Consider the following 22,557-nt stretch of genomic DNA (forward strand, 5'->3'; position numbering starts at 1 on the left):
TTAGGTTTCCCAACCCATGGCATCTGTCCCACTGTGCTGACTTCTGCTGCACTGTGAGTCAAGCAATGATTTACACAGGTGAGAATTTTCCAGGTTTAATTTTGCATCCAGTTTCTTTCAAATACTCAGCCTGCACATGAATGTAATGAGAGGGTCACAAAATATTGCCTCTTCATTCACACCATTGGTGTTTAAATCTAACATCATCTCCAAAGCTCCATTGCCTGTTTCAGAAAATGCCCCACATTCTGAAGTATATTCAGGGACAAAGCTCCCTCGATTACACACACAAACATGAGGAGGAGTGGTGGTTTTCAGGGGAAGCTGTTACAATATGAATGGAATAATAAAATATTCCTTCAGCCAAAGAAAGAGAGAGAATGACTTGGCACCCCACTGAGATAATGCAGCATTGCCAACGTGGTTTCTTCAGAGTACCGTAATGGCGTTGTCTGGCTGCCTCTCAGACCCCCTTTTAACAATTTGTTTAACCCTTCAACCAGTTTCAAACAAAGTTTGTGGAAAAACATTGCTCTTCAGGAAATGAAAGTTACTACAAGTTTAGTGTGGACGGGGGCAAGGAAGACTGAAATATTTGCCCTTTTCAGGGGAAATGATGCTGTGTGAGCATGGCAGCTGGGCAGCTAGCACATGCAAAAGGGCAAATTGGGACAGACATAGTGTGGAGTTAGAGCAAATGCTGCCAATTACTCCTGCTCTAGGGATGTGGGGATGTCCTGGTTAAACCACAACAGGAGAGAGGTGAGGGTGGTGTGTGAGGAAATAGGGAGCATTGCAATTCAACAGTCCTAAGGAGCATGTATAGAGATGAGCTAGAGTTACTGTGGTCAGAGTGGGCATGGGAAAGGAAACTGGATTCCTTCATTGTGCTCTGCAGTGGGTAACTTCCTTAATCCAATGGCTGAATTTGCAGTGCACAGGTAACAAACTATATGTTTTATGGCCATAGTCGTTGACTTTACTGGTAGATCTGGAGCACACCTGCATTCTGGACAGCTCCTCCTCTTATCCGACCCATCTGGGATGATGGGCACTGGTAAATTGGAATAGACGCCAGAAGATGTTTCAAGGCAAGCAAAGAACAGGAGAGAAAGAGTACTAGTGCATGTGTAAACTTTGGCACTTTATTGAAGCCATACTCATTATTGTGCCACAAGTGAACCTAACAAGGTGGGACCCCACAACCAGGGTAAGCACACAGCCCCTTTATAATAGTTTTGCCACAGAAACAAAATCTGGAAAAACAAAGAGTGCTGTGATGCCAGGGAAGGGAATTGCTGAGGAACTGCCTAAGGGGAACCCAGGATAGCTGAAATCTCCCTCCCACTAACAAGGTAACACAGAGATCCAAACATGATGACAGCTTGCAACCTATAGCAGCAGGACAAAATGTAGACTTGCTGTTTCTCTGGATGTTGTATGAGAGGGTGAAGTCCAGGGAACACTTATAGTCCTCTTTGGCATGGGTGGGAAAAGCAAACCCTCCATTTGCCCTTTCCCTGGTGCTTAGCCCACACTCAAGGTCGTCTCCAGCTCCAACACCTCTGCTTGCCTGGGCTTTGTTAAAGGCGCAGGTAGCCAGCTCACCTGCAGCAGGCTCTGCCCGCCTCCTCATTTCTGGCTCTCAGGGATGTGTGCTCACTGTGGGAGGCATGTGCAGTGCTGTTGAGAGCAGAAGCAGTGCAGAAAGCCTTAATCACATTCCTCCAACTCTGTTTCTCAGAAGGGCACTTATTCCAGGGCTGTATTTCCTCTTGATTTATTACCTCTGCCATTGTGGGGCTGACATCTTACATGGGTGTCCTGCTCTGTCCCTTATCATGGGAGCATGAGGAATGGCCATTCCCCAGCAACATCCGTCGATAACAGTGAATAACAGCCAGGAAGGGAGGAAGGCAATAGTAGGGACATGCTCAACAGAGGTGCTGTTATTCTTGGGACAGGAGGCTTCTGCAGAGGAGAGTTTGTGGGGGGGGAACAGGGAAGGGTGCTGTCACTGTTGATGCTCTCTAGGGCTCAGCAGCTGGAGAGAAACATTGGCTAAGGATGGTCAAAGCCGGGACATTAAAAAAGGAGGGAGGGAAAGGGATGAAGTGAAAGAAGCTAGGAGCCACGCTGCAGAGCATACAGACAGCCCAGTGTCCTCTGGTGTGTGAGGGATGAAGGAAACAATCTGTGATTGACGATGTGGACCATCTGGGTGATCATCTTCTGGATTTCAGCTGTCCTGGTAAGTGTTCAGAGCTATTTATTCTCAATTGCATGGAATCACCTGTCATATGAGTAAGTGCATCTGTATTCTGTGAAGTTGTGTTGTCTTTGTTTAAAAAGGTCTGTGTAGAAGCTGGAATATTTTTTATTTTATTCTCACTTCAGCTGCTTCCTGCACAAATTGACAGAGACCAGATGGCTGGATGCTGGATGCCTCAGTTTCCCGACCTATTTAAACAGCAGTATTACTAATGTGTTTTGGTAAACATAGCAAGTTCTGTGATAAAGAAAAGATTTTATGTTATTTAGAAAAACTTTGCTGATTTACACCAGCAAGCAATCCCCTAAAGGGGAATGCAACACTACCAATGGCTAAGTTGACTCAGAATGAAAGAATGAAAAGCAGTGTTTGACCCACAAAGTTTGGTTTCTTCTTTTTAGCTTTATCACTTTATTAGGATGTTTACTGGCAAATTTTCACTGCTGAGCTCTGATTCGTCCACAGGGACAGCAGAACCTGGTCTGTGATCTCCAGGAGCTGTTCAGCTTATTCAGATTTTGAAAGCATGCAAAACTAAAACTGAAATACATCCAGCTTGGGTGTGAGATGTTGGGAAAGGATCAAACACTCGTCAAATGCAAAAAATTACTGTTTCATTACAACTACTGTAAAAATCATTCTGTTTGTCCCAGCAGGGGATTTGGTTCACACTCTGAGAAAACCTGAGCTTTATCTAGACATTTTAATTACATAATAAATGCAATCTGCAAACATTTTGCTTTTTGATTTTCTTCCACAGTAAGAATACTGACTTTTATGGTTTTCTTGTCATTTTGCTTTCTTATAGTTAGGTACTACCTAATGAACTCTATAAACAGATATGATTGTTCAAGGTGCCACTGAAAGCATCTCCTTCCACTTGTTGTTTTCTAATCCTTAAAAATATGTATTTTGATCTTGCCAGGCATCTTTTATTCTCCTTTAAATCCTTTCATTAAACTAAACCCACTTATATTAAAATTAAATATCTGTGAATTCTGTGGCTGTAAATATTATTTATATCAGAATATTCATTTCACAGGTTAAAAGCTGTAGTTAATTGTTGCTATCAGTATCACAAACTGCAGCTTTCTGACCCTTCTAGTTATCTAGATAGCTAGTAATCACAGCGATTTCTATGTGAAATGGTTCTGGTACCTGATATTGTGTTTAAACAAAAAGAAGGTTGTCTTACCCTCTCATCAAAATCTGATAGCCTGTGAGCTGGGAGCTCTTTCAGTGAACTGTTTAGGAAAAGACCAAGAAGCTGCATGCAAAAGAGCCCATTTACATCTTTGATTTCAAGGTTCAGGGACAGACTGCTTGCTCCCAGTTGTGGACAGTAACAGGAGCAACACTGAGTATAGTCAGTAGCAGAGCGGGGTTATTTGCCCGTGGTGTAGGAAGTGGGATTTTGCATTGCTCAGAAAACAGCCATGCTGGACCTGCAATGCCCCCAGTCATACCCAGCCTGCCCCATCAGATGCCCACATTGGCAAAGACTGACTGAGGGACCATGCTTGTGGAAAACAAGGTCTTTAAATCAGCACCTGGGGGCTCACTGCTTTCTTTGGGTTTAAAAACCTATTACCCACACATCTTTTAACTGACAGTAGTATTTATCTGATCAGGAGAATGGCATGTCCATCACTTGGCAGGGTAAAACAGTAATTGTAAGACATTAACTATACCATATTCCTGCTTGAACAAAACATTTTATGTAAGAAAATAATGCTGTATCAGATCAGCAGTGTGGTCTTCCCAGATGAATGTGCTAAAAGCCTGTAGCCTCATTCTAGTTGTAGAGAAATAACATAGGCTTTAAATCTCTTTCTAGAATGAAAGCTTTCTTAGGACCTACATTCCTCAAAAGAAAATGGTGCCCACAAGATGTATAGGCTTATTTAAGATGAAGAATTTTCCTGTTTCTGAGAGTGTTACTAATGAGATTGCTAACATTTATTTTCACGTATGTTAGTATCATCTTGAATAACCAGTGTAGAAACCAGACCGGTTCTGTTGGCCACTTCAAATGCTCAGCACTAATATTGTTTTTAATGTATTTTCAAGGCAACTTTTGGGCAGAGATACCACAGAAGTATCTTGTAGGTCTTAACTGGCACATTTGTACTTTTGAACTCTGAAAATGTACTCAATTACTTTACTATTGGTAATAAAATACATAAAAATAGAGATTGACAATGCACAATTAAAAAATCTGTCCATTTTTAGGAATTATCAAATTCAGCCTTCAGCTAACAACTGGAACTACTAAATGCAATTACATGTCTTTAGACATGTTGCTCCAGTCAGATATTTCTATTTTTATTAAGATTAAATGGATTTTTAAAATCTAATTTCTTCAAATAATACAAGAATTAAAAAACATTCAAATCCTGGTGTTGGAAGATAGCTTATTTCTCCTGAATTCTTTGCATGTGTGATTCCAGAAAATTCATTACATTAATGGTAATACATTATCATTACTAAATATCTTTTAGTTTAGTTATTTCATGACACACAAAGCCGAGGAAGAAAGATCATCAAGTAAAATACAACCAACTGAGGAGATGATGCATGATACACTGCTGAAAAGATCAGACTTTGTTCAGAAATACAATACCCAGAATAATTCCAGCCAAAATGTCTGTTGGGCTAAAATGTAATTTTAGAAAAGCAATAGTTCTCATTACAAGGTTTTCAGAGATCATTCTGTCTCTTAAATCTAATCTGGAAGTGATCAGCAATGCTACAAGATTGAGTATGTTGAGTAGTAATATGATGCTGCTGGATTGACTTTTCCACACCAAGTACATTAAAAAAATCTAATTGATACTTTTCAAATAATATATCCTGGTGAATTGTTTTTAATGTTTTAAGCATGTGTGCATATACACGTATGTATCTATATGTGTGTGTACATGTAAGTTCCACAGTGGGAATTTATAAAGATTTTTGGGTTTGCTCATGAGGGAGGAATCATCTCACTTGTTATAATGAGAACCTGCTTATATTCAGTATTTTTATTGTCAAAAATAACAGAAACTAGTAACATAACAGAAATGGTGAAAGTACTTTTTTACTGCAAGACTGCAAGACAACAGGGAGCTTGTCCTGCAAATGATTTTTTTTATATATGGCATTTTAATGGTTGGTAGCTGGTTTTTGCATTCGTTTTGGTCCAGCTACATATAGCATAAACTGCGCATTTAATTACTACATCAGGATTCAGTTAAAACTAACATTTCCTACACCAGATTGTGAGAAAGGAGGATGAGGCAAGATGGGTAGGTGAAAAAATTACCTTAGGACAAATTGCTACCTAGGTTCTCACAAAAATATGGGTGAGATTTTGTTTTCAGGTTGGCTCCTGCAGCTTCCTGATCAGTAGCAGTGAAACAGGCTTTGGTGGTCTGCAACCCATGGACATATTTGGATCACTTGTGCCTGGAAAAATGACCCACCAGGTCTATTTATAATGCTGCCAGGGGCAAGTAATTAATTCTTTGTTGCTCTAGGAGAATCCAGCAGTGCCTTAGATGTCTCTCCAGTCTTCTGGAGGAGCATCCTGCTCATGTACTTAATTTAGCAGAATAACACATCTTTCTCAATAACAGTAATGTCAGCAAAAAAGACAAGGCAGAAACTCAATCTGTGCTTGCCTGCTGCTACTATAAAAAAAAAAGCAGACTTACTTAGGAGAAATGACTGTATTTCAATTGCCCGGAAATACTGCCCAGAATCAGTTGATAGGGTTGCATAGGGAGCATGAGCATAAGAACAGCAAACCCTGCTGAAGGGATGTGAGTTTTAAGAGAAAAAAGTGATTCCAATGCTTTTAAAATTTGCAGATCAGAGCTGTCCCACCTGTCTGTGACCTCCTGAGCGTCCTGAAAAGAGAGGAAGAAAACTGTGCTGAGACTCTCTCCCTGGAGGCAAAGAACAGAACGACAGAAAATGATCTGCTCCTGAGCTCAGGTAAAGGCTGAATGCATGTGTATGGCAAAAAGTGCTTTCAGATGAGCTAGATGGCCTCAAAATCAGATAACCCCACACTCCTTCCCATAGAAAGCATTCACCTTGTATGCATCTCTCATTTTGGAGCAGAAAAATGGGTAAGATCTATTATAAGGCTCCCAGAGTGGGATTTTGAGCTTACTGTGACAGCAATAGATGTAGGAGCTAACTCAGCTGCTCAGCTGCAGTCCTCACAGCTAGAGAGCACATCAGCAACAAAATCTTACATATTGCAGAGGATTTTCAATTCTTCTCACCTTGGACAAGGATGCAAACAAACTAAACTTCACAGGACTGTGCAGGTGCGGACCAGCACTAGCATAAATTAGCAGGGGTTTGTTTTAGTTCAGTCAAATAATTCTACCTTCTGTGCCCACTCTCCAAAATCTTGAGAAAGAGAAGTTAAAACTATCAGGTTTGTTAAATTTTTGAGAAAGCATTTCCAGTGGCTGTCAAAATTGCTCTTTTAATATTATAAGGCAGATTAAACAAGGCATACTGCCATGAGCTCAGGGATACCCACATGGCAGAAGGCTTTAAGCTGAAAGTGGCCAGAATGACTATGCCCCTCTCTGTCTCTGTAACTCTGCAAACACACCTCCTGACAGTGAAACCCCAGAGGAATAAACAATGGTAAGATGTACATCTTTCCCCAAGTAATGGTTCTCAAAGAAAGAGCCCAGGAATTTCCTTTTGCTGGTCATTGCTCAAGGAGGACTTGTTACCTTGGTGAATTATGAAGTAATTCTGGGAAATAATGCACCTGAAAATACGTCCGTCTGGGAGGAGACCATCCCAACACCAATTTTTCCAGGTATTTCTGTGCACTGAGTCTGATTTGGGGACTTTATGCCCGTGAAGTCAGAAGGAGGCAGGCAGAGGGAGGGCACCGGAGCTGAAGTGTCCTGGCTGTGAAAAGCTCTGTATTTTCAGGCACTAGGACTGCTGTGCAGGAGGATATCAGTACACTTCTAGAAATGTAAATATCTTTGTTGGGATAATGGAGGCTGGCCTTGTAAAGCATGACGTGTTTGAAGACAGCATTCAGCACTTTCTCCCCTCTGCTTTCAGTGAGTGTGCAGGGTATTTGGCACACAACAGGACCTGTCAGGCATAGGGTGGTCCTTGTATGCCTCAGTGGCCTCTCTTTTCCCTGTCATGGTACAAACCACACAAAGAAGGCTTTGCTAAAACCAAGGACAGTGAGCAGAGGCAACAAGGACCTAGTCTAGATTTCAGACTATGTCTGGAGAAGAACAAAATAAGAAAGGCCAGGATTGCAGTTTGTAGCACAAAGGACATCAGCTGTAGGTCTTCTCTATTAAAACTCTGCACCACAGACCAAAATTTACCTCTTCCAGCTTGTAGCACCTAAGGAAGATGTCAAAGTTGAGATCACCATCATGCTGTGCTCCACTGAACACCAGTTGCCTGATGCATCTCTACCAGTCCTGCTAAAAGGCAACAGAGCCAAGCCAAGGGCACACAAAGCCTCCCTCGCACCCTGACTGTAGAAGGGGGATCACACACAACAAGGCCAGCCTTGGCTGCGGAAAATGCAGTGAATCTGAGCAGTGTCAGCCAGCCCCTGCAGCTGCTAGAGGCCTCAGCTGGCAGAAAGTGCAGGAGGCCAAGGGAGCCACAGGATCGTGCCTGCAGAGCCCAGCAGGGCTCTAGGTTCAATGGCTGCTCTGAGATGGGTCCAGCAGCTGTGTCACACTAACAGAGGTCTGGCCTTGGACAGAAAAACTGTATGGGCAGGTTTTGCCAGAATATTGGTGTATATCTCTGTTTTGCCCTGGCCTGCAAATGTGAATTCCTTCCCTTTAGAGTCCCAAGGACTGACAAAGTTTGGCAAAGCTTTGCTCTCCTGCAGTAGAAAAGCCATTGAGCCCTGCAGCCAAGCCCAGACTGTTGGCATTATTCATTTCAATACAGTCTTGGCATAATGAAAGAGATGAACAAGCAGAGTGGTATTTATGGTGATAAAAGGATAACATTGATACTGTTCCTCTCTGCCCTTTCCCCAGTATCATTCTGAAGCTGTTTAAACTCTTAATCAAGTTATATCTTTTTTTGTTTACAGAAGGATTATGTAAAGAAAACATATGTGGAAGCTTTAGAAAGCTTCACATGAAAAAAAATATGTGGAAGCTTTAGAAAGACTGAAAAATGAGCTAAAAAGTTCACATCTGGTTTCCTTCATCTTTCCAGGGCCATTCAATAGTTACTAGAAGACAGATGGATAGTCAAGGGGCTGATAAAAAGATCACAGTGACCCAAGTTGCTCTTTGTCTGGCTAGTATGTATCAGTGGACTCAAGGACCAGAATGGGACAGGCCTACAGCTTGCTGGGGGGGGGGAGGGGAGGGGGGGGGAGGGGTGGTGATTGAAGCAAGCAAGACCTGTTCTGCCCTATCAAGGTGTCAACAGGTTTTAACAGGTCTTGCTCTGTGTCATCCAGGTACTCCGCTGTTCAGAGTACTCATCATCTTTGTTCCTGTAGCTGTCTTGGTCCCTGAGAGATGCTGTCTTGTGCTTTGTTGCTTGTTACATTGTGGTTTACTGCTGGGAGAAGTTTCATGGTGTTTCATAACTTGGAAATGCTGCATGGTGTTTTGCTGTTGCCCTCTCAGTCAGATGTGCCGGAATGTGGGATAATATGAGCTGCTGGCCTTCATCCGCTGTGGGACAGACTGTCAATGCTCAGTGCCCTGAATTCTTCCAGATGCTGACTGGGAAAAAAGGTAACACTAAAGATATGCTTTTATTGCCCAGGCATGCTTTATTAAATACGTTATTTACAAAGATGCCACTGTCAGTTCTGAACTTGAAGTGAAATTGTGTCCCTACTTCTTTTAAAGAGCAATGTTCACTTAGCAGCTCCATTTCCAACACTAAACTGAATGTGGGAAAGTCTGGAATTAAAGTAGCAAAGTGTTTTAAGTGTTTGCTTTTCTTAACCAGGTGGAAAAAAGCGCAGGAAGTAAATGTCCTGAAAAACAGTTTTTAGCATGATTTCTTAAGGGAAAAAGTTTTCATCACTCAGCCTCTGTGTTTATGTATTTTATATATACATTTCTTATGTATTCTGTATTAATAACTCCCAGAGCCAGTGGCTGATCTCAGCTGAGCTTGACACAGACAAAAATTCACACAGCATTAAGTTCACACAAGTTTTGGCAAAACAGCCAGCCAGGTTGGGGTAAAAGATCCCTTTTTTGCTTCCATCAAGAGGAAATCTGTACCAGAGTGTTAATCCCTTGGCTGTGAAAGGGTCCCCAAAAGTGGCACAAATTCACAGAAACTCAGATGTCGTGGCTTACCAAACAACTTACTCAGAAAGAGATGAGCTCAAGCAACAGTTGTCCTTTTCCTGGGATTTTTAAGATAGAAGTGAAGTGAAATTTATTCCCAGTGTTCTGCAGTAATCATGAGCCATTAAGTAGGAGTTTCTGTCTGCTTTCTGTTCATTTCTACTTTTCAGCAATGCCCAAGAAACATACTTAGATTTTTCTTGAGCGAGTTAATGATTCAAATTTAAATAGACTTTTGCATTCTTCCGTTATAGGACGCAGATTAATAAGGTCTAGTACTTACAGAAAAGCAGACATTCGTTTTATGGAGGGAGGAATGGGAGACAAAGTATTAGATTGTCTAATAAATATCAGAGAAGACAGAGGAAAAGCACTTAGCACTCTTTAAATAAAAGCAGACATGAGACATTCAGATTAAAATAAATACTGTGCTACTTTCTGTACACACAAACAGTAGCTGCCCATCAGGTCCTATAATCTGGTTTAAAGACAGAGGATAAACTACACAAAGACACAGATCACTGCTGAAGATATCATCGATCTGTCATATGCTCACAAATCTTTGAGTAGTGATACCAGCTCTTAAAAGCATTGAATGAAAACCCTTCTGGTACAACCACTAGAGGGAACTGCACACTGTCTCTGGCCACCTTACCGGGGAGGAAAACCGGAATTTGTACATCCAAAGGTCATAATTACATGTCAAGTGTGCACTGTGTTATCTTGGAGATCATCTAACATCTTTAAACTTTAGTTGCCCTGTTTATTGAGAGGCTAGGAGCTGAACAGCTTCTGATAAGTAATAATCAGAGTGACAGTGTTCAAAACAGAAACCCAAGACGTGGTTCATTGGAATTTGCATCTTATTTCAGTCTCTGGATCTGGCATTTTGGGTCAAAGTCAGCAATAGTTTATTCTTATTCTCATAGCCACATTCTCCTCTGATTTTATACCGCGGGTAGCTTGTGACTCCTGCGTTTAATTACTGTTAAAGTCATTGCCCTGTTTGAAGCAATTTTGCAAAAGAAAAACAGAGATCTGTTTGCTTGGAAAAAAGGCAAAAGTTTTCTCTCCTCACCACTGACAAAGCAGATGGGCAGCCACAAATGCCAATGAACCATACATTAAGGGACATAGACAGCTCTGAGCTCTGACCAAACCCTGGTCTCTGTGCTTTGTGCTGACATCTAGACTTGCATCTGCAGCCCAGACTGTCTGACCCCTTCCCATATAACAGACCAAAGAAACAAAATAATCTGTAACCTAACAGTAACATAACCAAAGTTCACATGCAGACCTGCACATTTTGTCTCAGGCAAGAAATGTGGAAAGGTGCAATGACTGTGGGGATTTGGAGTCAAAGAAGGCCACATCAGATGTCCCCAGTTCCACAGCCATACCTTTAGCCAATGTTCTCCCCTGCCTAGGCACCTCCAGAAGACTCGAAGTCACCAGTAAACACCAAGAATTGATTGTTAGATGGACTGCAGACCCCAAGTCAACTCTGAGTGGGGCATGCTGCAGCTTCCCCAGTGTGTGTGCCACCCATAAGCAAGTACCACTGTTAAAATTTTGCTCATAATCTTCCATCCTTTGCATGTAACGCAATCACATGCACACACCAGCACAGAACTTAATGTCTTCTGTCTGATATACTTTGACATCCTCAGGTAAAAGACAGTTATGGACATGTTTACAAGCACAACACTTCTCTCTGAGTTAAGTATGTGTGTCTTAATAATTGAAGCTGAAGCAAAGAATTTACCACCTTATGACTCTCTTGCTGAGTGCCAAGACAGGTTGGGGAGAACTGTTTGGGAGAGCTGTTTCCCTCCTGTTGTTGCTACACTGCAGCAGGACATAGAAAACCTGGCTTAAAAAGCAAGCCTGGCCCTTTGAAAGATGCTAAACTGGAACAAGATGTTCATAAAAGCGTCAGAATAATGGTCTGTTACTGACACACCCACAGCTCTTTCCATTTGGAAGCCTCAGCATGTTTGCTGTGCCTTGCAGTTTTACAGAGGTGAGCTCAAATCAAGTGCAGACATGCTGTCAGGTCACCAGAATTAGCCCAGAGGTAAGAGCCCTGACTCTGTCCCAACAGTCTCAGCAGGGCTTCAAAGAGCATAAACCAGGGCCAAACACTGCTGCACATGCATCTACCTCCATTCCCTCAAAACTGCGGGAATGTTTGGCAGGAACTGGATGGCCTTAGAGTCTTCAGGGCCAAATGTGTGGGAAAAAAAGTGGACTTTTATGATGCCTTCTGGCAAGGCTTCTACCAAGAAGGGCTGCTGATTTCAGGTCCTCTCTAAGTCTTGCTAGCATTGACATTGCTGCAGCAAAGCCAGGATTTCACTCCATGTTTCTAAAGTGTGGCTCCTACTTGACAGACTAATGTGAGCAGGATAGCAGGTACTGGTTTTACTTCTTTGTAAAAAGTTTCTCTTCTCTTCATCACATAACCTGCCTGCCCGCTAGGGTCATTTGATTCCAATGAGATTTTAAGGTGTGTAGGGCAGGACTTCCCACTTCCACTTTAGTCCCAGACATGAATATGGACATGCTCAAACCTGTTTTATTCAACCACGTACAACTTGCTGGGGATCCATCTCACTCAGCCTTATGAGCCTTCAAGTCAGACATCCCAGCAGAAGTGGGTCAGACAAACTGTCCTCTGCAGATGTCTATGAGGTGAATTCCACAAATGCCTCTTTTTCTCCACTGACTAGAAAGACAGCCACAAGGGACACAGTTGGACTCAAACATTCAGTTTCCAGAAGTCTAACTTAAGTGAGGGGAATCCCATCCTAGCCTTTAATTTACAAGTAAGCAAGGAAATCAACAGTGTAAGATGATGCCAAGACCTGCATATGGAGACAAAACTTTCATTTTTTCATTGAAATCTCACCAAAAAGCTGTGACCATCTAAAGTCTTGTGTTCTCTTTCAACTGTAACAAACCACAGTGAGGAGGCGGGAGCGTTCAGGAAAGTACCAGTTTTGCAGAGTATGAATCTGTGATTGAGCAAGTCATGTGTTTGCTGATCTTGGAATACTGACAAAGAAATACCAGATGTACTGAACAATATTATTTATGTTGCAATTAATAAAAACACATCCATCACAGTCATCCCTGAGTGGGCAAACAATATCATAACCCGTACATTAGGCAAGTATCAACATAATTAGCTCAGCTGCATTTCACTTCCAGCTATGCAGAGTGTATTGCCTGGGGAAAAATGTTCTCTTTACTCTTGGAGCAACCCTATAGGTTGGTGACTGACCCCTGAGGAGACCAAAGATACAATTTGAAATGATCATAGCTGGTTTTGTCTTTTTTTTCTGTTGTTACCACACAGGTTTTGTCTATCGAAACTGTACAAGTGAAGGTTGGTCTGACCCATACCCAAGACCTGATATTGCTTGTGGCTACAATGTCAATGACACAACGAATGAGGCAAGAGTGAGTATGAATGCCTATGACCAAAGATCTGCTGCTCTGGAGCCTTGGGGGAGGAATATGTTATGAAGAGACTAAATGAGGTTGTGATTTAGCTCCGTTGGGGTTATTCTTAAAAGTGTTTTTCAGCATAAATGCTTCCTCCAAATTATCAGAATGGGGTGCTCAGGGTAAAACTTCAGTAGCTGATTTCACAAGAAAATTTGTTTATTAAATAAGAACAGACACCTTTCTTTTTGTATGGGCTGATTTCTACCAGGCAGTCAAAGGTAAAGGTGTGAATATATGTTCCTCTGCAGCGCTCCTATTTCATGACTCTGAAGACCATATACACCATTGGATACTGCACCTCCCTCGTGACGCTGATGATAGCCTTAGCGGTCCTGATCTCTTTTAGGTGAGGAAAAGCATCTCCGGTTTGCATTTGGCCAGGACTTCTGGTCATCTCAGCAGACACAAGATCCTTCTGTTGGCTTTCAGGGCAAGTAAAAAATTGAAGTTGACAGCAGCAATCTGTCACTTTATCTTCACACAACCTTATAACCTGGAATTTGTACTTTGCTACTTATCCAGTGAAAAAAAATTCCCTTACAGTAAGTGTCAGAAGGGCAGAAGGAACCCCAACTATTTTTCAAACTTGTCTTCTGGCTGCATAGCCTCTGGACCCAGATTATGTGGAGATTTAAAACAGAAAACGTTGCATGCACAAGTGTACTATGCAAGCAAACCAAATAAATCCACGCAGGTGTGGATAAACACCTTTGGTTCATGTTACTCCAGAAAGAAGGGAGGCTAGAACAAGCATATCAGCATGAAACCATAATTTTTCTGGCAGTGTTCAGCTTATTTAAGTATCTAAGTGGAGCAGATGTGACTTCAGCTTTTTAAGATCTTCTTCAGGATATCCCTTTTAGGAAATTCATTAGTCTTCCTTTCACAGGCAGAAAAACAGTGTCCTTAATTTGTCAGTTCAGCATTAATAAGGGTTGAAACCTGCTGTTTACAGCCACAAGCTACTTGTGTTACCTAGGAATGTAACTTCACGGGACCTCTCTCTTTTTTGCAACAGAAGACTTCGCTGTACAAGGAACTATATCCACATGCACCTCTTCACATCATTCATTTTGCGAGCCTCATCCAACTTCATCAAGGATGCCGTTTTGTTTTCTTCTGAAGACATAAATTACTGTGGAGCATACATGGTAACCCTCTTCCTTCTAGTTTGCTCCATGCCTCAGTTTCCTTGGAGGATCCTAGCAGTAGTTAGGGTGCAGGAAAGGAAATCTCCATCCCAGCTTTCTATTCAACATATGGGGTTATGGAAGAAGAGAGGTATGTCTTTTCCCTTGTCTGTCAATTGATGCCACATCCTGGTAGTTCCTGGCTGAGGTTTCTCTGTTTGGGAGTATTCTGGATGAGTGAGGGAGGCATGAGGATGCAAAACCAGCCCAGGCTGGAGCACACACACAGAAACCCAGGTGTGGTTTCTCATATAGGCTATAGATGCCCTTACAAATATTGGAACAGAAGGCATCCAGGTCAGTCTGAAGTAGATTACTGCATTCATCAGTTCGACTGTGTTAACTAGATGGCTGCAGAAGACACTAGGTGTTCAGCACATTGACCCAGAAATGCCTAAACATGGGTATCTCAGGCTTTGAACACAGGATACACAACCAGGGTGGAGATTATTACACGGATTTTAGACCCTGGTAGATGGGGCTGGCAGGAAAAGTATGAGAACACATTTATTGCTGACTTATACTGCAGGGTGAGACCTGATAGTAAGATATGGGTTTGCACTCATATCTTGGGAAAGCCTGGAAAAGAAAAGGAACCTCCCAAATTTTGAATTGTTTTTTGTCTTTTTCTCTTGATTGGCAGCAAAATATCTTGAAAATTGGGAGTGCGAGTGAGCACTGTAAATGTTGTTCAATACTTTAAACCAAAAGATAAGAATTAGGGGGGGGAACAAAGAAGCAAAAACCCCACATCACAAAAAGGCCTTTTTTTGTTTGGTTGGTTTACCCACACTCCCCCCCATTTTGCCGCATTTCTGTTGCTGACCAAGAATATTTTGAGCAAATTTGAACTTATCTTTATTGACCCTTTTTTCTCTAGGAAAAAATACTGACAAATACATTCACGTGCTTCTTTAAGGTGGTATTAGTGCTATTGATACTAGTAAGGTGAAACCTCCTTTAAGTGAGACAGTAACCCAAACCCATGCCCATGACACCTTTGATTCTTGCTGGTGAGGCAGCTGATTAATGCTTTTACAAATGCCAACCTAGCTTTATTATCATGTGATCACCTGTCTCAAGGTCACCCATTCAGTCCCCTAATTGCTATAAAATCTCTATTTCCAAGATTTATTTACAACTCTCTCTCTGTTAGAAGGTAGATGCAAACCCAGGCAGAAGCTAATTATCCTCTCTTTCCTCAGGTTGGGTGTAAGTTCACCATGGTCTTCTTTCAGTACTGCATCATGTCTAACTACAGCTGGCTCCTCGTGGAGGGACTGTACCTCCACACTCTCCTGGTTATTTCCTTCTTCTCAGAAAGGAAGTTCCTCTGGTGGTTCATCGCTCTCGGATGGGGTACTGGTTTTCCTTTCAGTAAGAATAGCTGTGGGTTTGTTTTATATTTGGGATGGACTTGTGGAGCAGTAACTAGGTTTTCCAATTGCAGGTGCCCCATCTGTATTTGTGGCTGCGTGGGCAACTGCTAGGCAACTCCATGAAAATATTGGGTAAGTTGTGTGGATGTGGGGAAGGTGGCACACCATGGGGAGCATGCAGCCCCTACACAGGCTGCTCCACATGGTCCTGCTCATTTCTAGGCACTGGCAGGCAAGCAAACCAACCACCACCCTGTTGTGATGTGAGCCTGGATCCTAGTGTGGGTGGGAGTAGAGGTCCAGCTGAGCAGCCTGAGAAAGAGCCTCAGATTTGATCTGAGCATTTCCAGGGGTAGGAGGTGGCCTTCAAGTACAAATTCAGACCACAACGTTTTCAGCATCTGTATTTGACTTTTTGATCAGTAAAACTTTCTTATTTTCTCTTCTCTCTTCCAGAATCTTGAACAGGGGTTGTACTCGAAGGGCAGGGTATACTTTCATCCAGTGCAAGTGGACAATTTTTCATCAGAAATGTTGTATCTTTAAGGGAGAACAGGAAATTAATTTTGTAGAAGGGAATAGTGGCCTATCTGAAGTGCAAAACACACTTAACCTCTTTGAAAAGACACCAGTGTTTTGATAACTGAATGCACCTTCTCTTCTATTTTTACAGGTGTTGGGACATCAACACTAATGCCAATACCTGGTGGATCATTAGAGGCCCTGTAGTTTTGTCTATTTTTGTAAGTCTTTTCTGGGACATGCAGATTCAAACTGTATTTTCAAATACTACAAAGTCAACATGCTTTAGAAGCGTGCTAATGAACTGATTTAGACATGTGCCTGAACTGGTGTGACACATACTGCTTAAGCAACTTCTGCTCAGCAGGATTTAGTCAGTAACTAATGCCCTGAAGCTGAGTTCACAAGGAAAGCTAGAGTGTCCTCCCAAGAAGCAAGAGCCTGAAGAAGATCGGGTTTCCACATCCTGTTGATTTCATATGAACTTGGCTGGCTTGTGGAAGCTTGTTTTGGACTGTTTCAAGGAAGGCTCTGGAGGAGAAAGAAATGGACTGTACATTTCAGTACAATCGCCTTTGTGTCTCCTGGTCAATGCCCCTCTCAGCAAAGCCAAAACCAACGTGCCTTACATGATCATTAACTTTTGCTTTCAACAATGAAAACAGCTCACATGCTGCCCGCACCATATGTTACTGGCCTGCAATTACACTATTATGGAATTACTCACTGAAATGAGCATGCACATTCAAATTTGATGTGAATCTGCCCAGTACAAGACAGTAGCAATGTCAAGAGCAGTTTGGTACATACAATAATCAGCACCTGTGGTTTGAATATTTGCTGCTACTCAGAGCCTTAGGTACCATGGGGCAGAAGCTGTCTCTTGGAGGTAGTTGTTCTGCCCAATGGAGATGCTCTGGGGCAGACCACTCTGCAATGATCTATCTGAAGCCAAAGCCCACGTGCAGAAACATGCAAAGTGCTAGATACTCTCAAGCAACCTGCTGACACTCCAAGGCAAGAACCCAAGAGTTGGTCTAGGTTTCTGAGCTGCCAGTAGGAGCCATTATGTTTCCAAAACACAAACTGCAACACTTGCATGCTGTTTTGGCAACCCAAGCAGCAGAGATGGTGATCTAAAGTTCTGCTCCCATTTACCACTGAGCAACCCTTCACCTCACAAGAACAAGCTGAAGGCCACACAGATGATTCAGGATCAACTTAATGAGGTCACAGCATTTATTTTCCTTAATGTTATAACCCTGATGCTTCAGGAGCTACTCAGCAACAGTTAAATGCCAACAAGGCCCAGGCACCCTGCAAGGCAAAAAGCACAATCTTCATTTACCTTCTGAAGGCCACCACCCCCATCCTCTTCCAAGTTTCATCAAAATCCTGATCACATCTAGCTTAGCAAGAGCCGCCAGCATGACTCTGTCTCTTTACCTAAGAGAGGCTTTTCTGAAGCCCACAGCCACAGACAAACAAACAGCCAGTCCTTCAGAATTCAGATCTAATCTCTTTATTCCTCACAGCACACAGTATTTAGCAGTTCAAAGGCCAGAAAATCAACACCGATAAACTCTTTTGTACTCCTAGGATAACATTCATTGCTGTGCTGCTCGCGGGCAATCCCTCCCATCAGGAATCCCACTGTCCCCCCTTCCACAGTAGTTTTTCATCAGCAAATAGTCCTGTTCAGCCTACATTGGCCTAGTGGAACAAAAAAAAAACAGAATCCTCAGGCCTGAGCCTCCTTCCCCCACAGTAGCCCCAAAATATTTCATTCTTTCCTTCCATGTTTCCCAGCTCTCTCCAGACACTCTCAGCTGCCCAACCACACAGGCAAAGTTGCTCCCTCTTCATCCAATAATTTAGGGAACACAGAGGCACTCTGGATCTGTCCCATCTACAGCAGACCCACTCCTTTTAGGAAAACTCGCCACCTCAGAGCCCTGCTCCAACACCCACAGGCACGTCCAAGCCATCATAAAGAGGATGCATCACTGCGATGGTGTTTCCAGGCCCAGGGGAGAGTTACAATGCGGGGTGTTACAAAAGGGGCTCAGGTCTGCAGGCTGTGCGGGTGCAGGATGATGCTGGGAGCCCTGGTGCAAAGGGCAGATAAAATCCAAATCAATCCCCAGTGCTACAAGCTGCCTATGGGAGAGAGGCATGCTCAGGCCAGCTCTGTCTCCCCTGGGGCTCCTGCTCTCTGCCTGAGGGTCAAACGAGCAGAAACAGCTATTGCTTCATCTTTACCCAAACTGAGCAGCCAATCAGCATTTTTATCTGATAACAGACCTTGGAGAAGGGGAAAAATGCAAAAGGAAGAGCTTGAGTATCGACTCTCTCCTATGCTCACCTTTAACTACTTTGCCTCCATCAACCCAAACCATGCTGTGTCTTTTGGCAGACAGCAAGCAGCATTTTCAGCCCACTTAGCAAGTGGTAGATCCAGCACTGCCTTTTTGCTGGAATCCAAAGTGGGGCCAGACTGTGTAGAGGCTGTCTGAACCCCAGACATAAGGTATCCTACTGATGTACTTGGTCTCCTTGCCCTTTGGTCATTTGTCCAGATAATATGCCCTGATCGTCCCTATAACTAAAGCTGCAGCAAACTGGCAGGGAAAGCAGCCATCACCCAAACCCAGGGGTGGCTGGACAGGCTGGAGAGGCAGGGACAGGAACTGGGATGGGGACAGGGACATGGGCAGGCCAGCCTCTTTATTTTGCCTGTTCAGCCTAAACACCCAATTGCTCTGCTGATACATGGCAGTTACATAAGTGTAAAAAACTGGGCACTTGGTTTTGCTGTTTGGTTGTGATTTTGCTTTGGAGGGGGTTTTCCCATCCTTTTTTTCTTTTTTTTTTTTCCCAGATTAATTTCATTCTTTTTGTCAACATTTTAAGAATCTTGATGAGGAAGCTCAGCTCACCTGAAGGACACAGCAGTGATTTCAGCCAATACAAGTATGTCCCTTACGTCCTGACTTCATGCACATCAGCTCACCTGAGCTCTTCTTGCTCCTTCTACGTCAGCTTCCCCTCTGTCTTTGTTCTCAGGAGGCTTGCAAAGTCAACACTCCTCCTCATCCCTCTCTTCGGGGTCCACTACATAATCTTTGCCTTTTTCCCTGAAGATGCAAGCAGTGGCACAATGGAAATTCAGCTGTTTTTTGAATTGGCTCTTGGATCATTCCAGGTAATATTTGACGAGCTCTTATTTCTTTAAAATAAGAAAAAGACATGTACGTCTGCCACAGAGCAGAGTCCCAGTGACAAAATCAAGCTGTCTGATTGCCCTTGAGCTGCCTCATCCCTGTTCAAAATCTGACACTGCAGTTCTAATTCTGTGACCATGGTTCTTTTATCTTTCAGGGCTTTGTTGTGGCTGTACTTTATTGTTTTCTTAATGGTGAGGTGAGTTTTGTGTATATAACATTCTTTTTATGGCTCAAGCATGCCTCATTAATCAGTAGAATATGTCCTCCAATGAATTACATGTTTTATCTCAGGGTTTTCTTCCTAGCTACCTAAAGTCACTCATGAAACACCTCCTAGACCTGACAAGCTTAACTAATTGTATGCCAGATGCAAACTTCACCTCTCAACTATTGCAGCTCTTTCATAAATCAGATACAGCATTATTACTCTCTGGGAACAGAGGGTGGGAGTACCACCCTGTACATGAGCACACTGACAATCAGCTGATTCTGAAGTACTGCGCTAATGGCTGGCTTTTGTGTTTGATCCTTGGGTGGGAATTTATCAAAAGCTGTACCCACTCCAAGTTTATTAGGACTCTCATAAGGTAAAACTTCTCAAAGAAGGACCATTTTCTTTTAGTCATATGATAACTCCCAGGTTTCTGGAGTAGAACTTGCACTTTGAAATACTGCTGCTGGTAGAGGTGGGGGGAAACATATCCAAACCTGGGAGATCCTGAGGTTACTGAAAGTAAATAAAACCAAAACAGTGACTAAGGTTGGAAGACAAGTCACTTTGAAAGGGAGGAGGGGTTTGAAATACTCTGACTGATTCTTTAGCAGGGTGCAGAAAAAGTTGTTTTGAGGAAAATCTGCTTTTTTTTTTTTTTTTTTTAGAGTGCCAAAATGTCCCATTTTATAATTAATAACAAAGATTTTGGAAAAGTCTAAACCAAACACTAGCTAAGGCCAGCTAGACTCTGTGAACAGGAAAACAGGTTAACAGAAAACTGTGTGGCTGCAACAACAGTAACACTAGAAAGTGACAAGAAACAGGCCCTATCCATACCCCTTAAAAGAGGGGTTAAACAAATCCAAACCTTGGCAAAGGTAGCCCGCTTTCTTTTGCCTATTACACTGCTCTCTGCAATGTGGGTCTCCAAGGTAGACTAGCTGAACTAAGTATTTTGTGACCTCTCTATCTAGGTTCAGCTGGAAGTTCAGAGAAAATGGAGACAGTGGCACTTAAGCAAACACTTGCGTTGGCATCTCAGCGCCTCAGCGAGTAACGGAGGAAGTGGCTTAACTCAAGAGGTGCAGATGGTGAGGTCGAGCCCACCAGGGCACAGGAGAGCAACACTCCAAAGATCAAGCATGATTTAACACTGTATGCCTGGAGGATACCCCCATGCTCAGATACACATGGCTAAGTCCCATGGACTGTACTGGGAGTCTTGTGTATGTATCCAAAAGTGGGACTTGGCTGTAGATCAATGGTTCTTGAAGCACATCTGTTCATTTATATCCTGTGTAGCACATTAGTTATTTTGCAAGGCAAAATAGGCCAAAACATTATGCTCTTTCTTGGGCTTCTGGCCACAGTCATTTGTGTTTCTTTCCACACCAGTATTTTTCAGCTACTTCTACTTCAAAGTGACTTTTCATTTTCCACGAGGCTGTCCATGTTCCAGGCTAAGCCAGGCTAGTGACTTCTGGTTGTTCTCTATTTTTTCTGCTGTTGAAGCTGGGAGGACATTCAATTTTATATTATTAAGGTTACATGCCACCCATTAACACAGCCCATGGGCTTGAAACATAAGATTAATTAATCCCTAAAATTCAAAATTTTTCTGTTGTGCTGATGGATGATGGACACTGAGAACATAAAGCACAGCTAAGTTCCTGTTTCCTCTCTGATTGTACAGCCATTGCTCCAGTGACAGTGGCAGGTTCAGACAATTTTCTTCCTTTGCCTCTTCTAACAGTGGAGACCTCAGAAATAAGTGTCCAAATTTGTATCTTTGTAGCTTGTTGAAATGGTAAAAAAAGCCATTGTAGCACATTCCAAGGGCTGACAAGAAAACTTCAGTAAGATGGCCCTTTGCTATTGCGTCTGCGCCTCTGAGACTTGTTCAGGTAGTCTTTGAAGGGAATCAGTGAAAGCCCCTGAGACATTTAAAACTCAATTGAACTGGACAGTCTAAGGTATCGTGTGAAGAACAACAGAGTGTTTGGCAAAAGTCTCTTTAGTCACTCAGCATGCTGAAAGCTGTAAACTGCAATATGCTATAACAAGTTGCCTGAGCTTCTGTTACAGCTTGATGCTCTTAAGTATAAAACTGTTAAGCAAATTTCTCTGGCTTGAGTGACGAAGTATAAAAGAAACCATCTGGCAAATGCAATCAAGCCTTCTACCTGATTTTCTGTCTGCATTTCCCCAGTTGAAGCAATTCTTGCCTGGTTTTCTACAAGGACAAAGGTGGCTAAACAGAAAGCAAGTGGTGCTTATCATGCTTCTCCCTCCTCACCATGCATGGTATGTCAAATGCGGAACAATCAGCATTCCCCAACTGCTCTGCCAAAACTGCCCTGACAGCATTTATTCACACCAAGCCATTGTGGTAGACTCTTGCTATTTTACTAGAAGGCAAACATGCAGAGAAATTCAAAGCATACTTTCAAAGTCAAATTACCTGTGCAGAAGCAGGTTTTTGAGTGCTATTAAAACTGCTTCAAACCCTGAGATTCAGGAAAAATATCTTTTTTCCTATGCCTGCACTGCAGGCAGCAGCACTGATGACAGTCAAGCAAGGGAGGACACATCAGTAGAAGGGAGGGTTTGGTGTTTGCTCCGGCTTCCTCTGCCTCATTGGCTTTGCCTACTGTTGCAGATCACCCAGCAGTGGTGGGAGAGTTGAACCTCTTTAAAACCAAGAAATAAAAATTAAATATAAACTGGCAACCGTTTCCAGGAGTTTATTTTAAACTTAAGTTTTTGGAAACGTCAAGGTTTTGAGTTGACTTTGTCCTCTAAAACTCAGCCACAGCAAGTGGAAGGAAGAGCAGAAACAGGATCAGCCCCATGACCAAGGGAGAAGTGAATGCCCCTTGGGGGTATGTTTGGGTAAAAGGTCTCAC

The 22,557-nt window shown here is 42.7% G+C and overlaps 1 protein-coding gene across 1 annotated transcript; it reads left to right on the top strand.

Annotated features, from left to right (window-relative positions):
- The first annotated feature begins 2,206 nt into the window (after window positions 1-2,206).
- Window positions 2,207-20,802, top strand: SCTR (secretin receptor). Its single transcript, XM_061462679.1, has 13 exons — window positions 2,207-2,251; window positions 6,115-6,250; window positions 8,926-9,036; window positions 12,968-13,071; window positions 13,368-13,465; window positions 14,138-14,270; window positions 15,515-15,668; window positions 15,760-15,820; window positions 16,362-16,431; window positions 19,092-19,183; window positions 19,277-19,415; window positions 19,592-19,633; window positions 20,626-20,802. The coding sequence occupies exons 1-13, from the start codon at window positions 2,207-2,209 to the stop codon at window positions 20,800-20,802; spliced, it is 1,362 nt and encodes a 453-aa protein (XP_061318663.1).
- Window positions 20,803-22,557: the final 1,755 nt, after the last annotated feature.

This window comes from Pezoporus flaviventris, unplaced genomic scaffold, assembly GCF_033815535.1.
Source record: "Pezoporus flaviventris isolate CSIRO_AGI_PZ_B2104156 unplaced genomic scaffold, CSIRO_AGI_Pfla_v1 ptg000001l, whole genome shotgun sequence".
Lineage (NCBI taxonomy): Eukaryota > Metazoa > Chordata > Aves > Psittaciformes > Psittacidae > Pezoporus > Pezoporus flaviventris.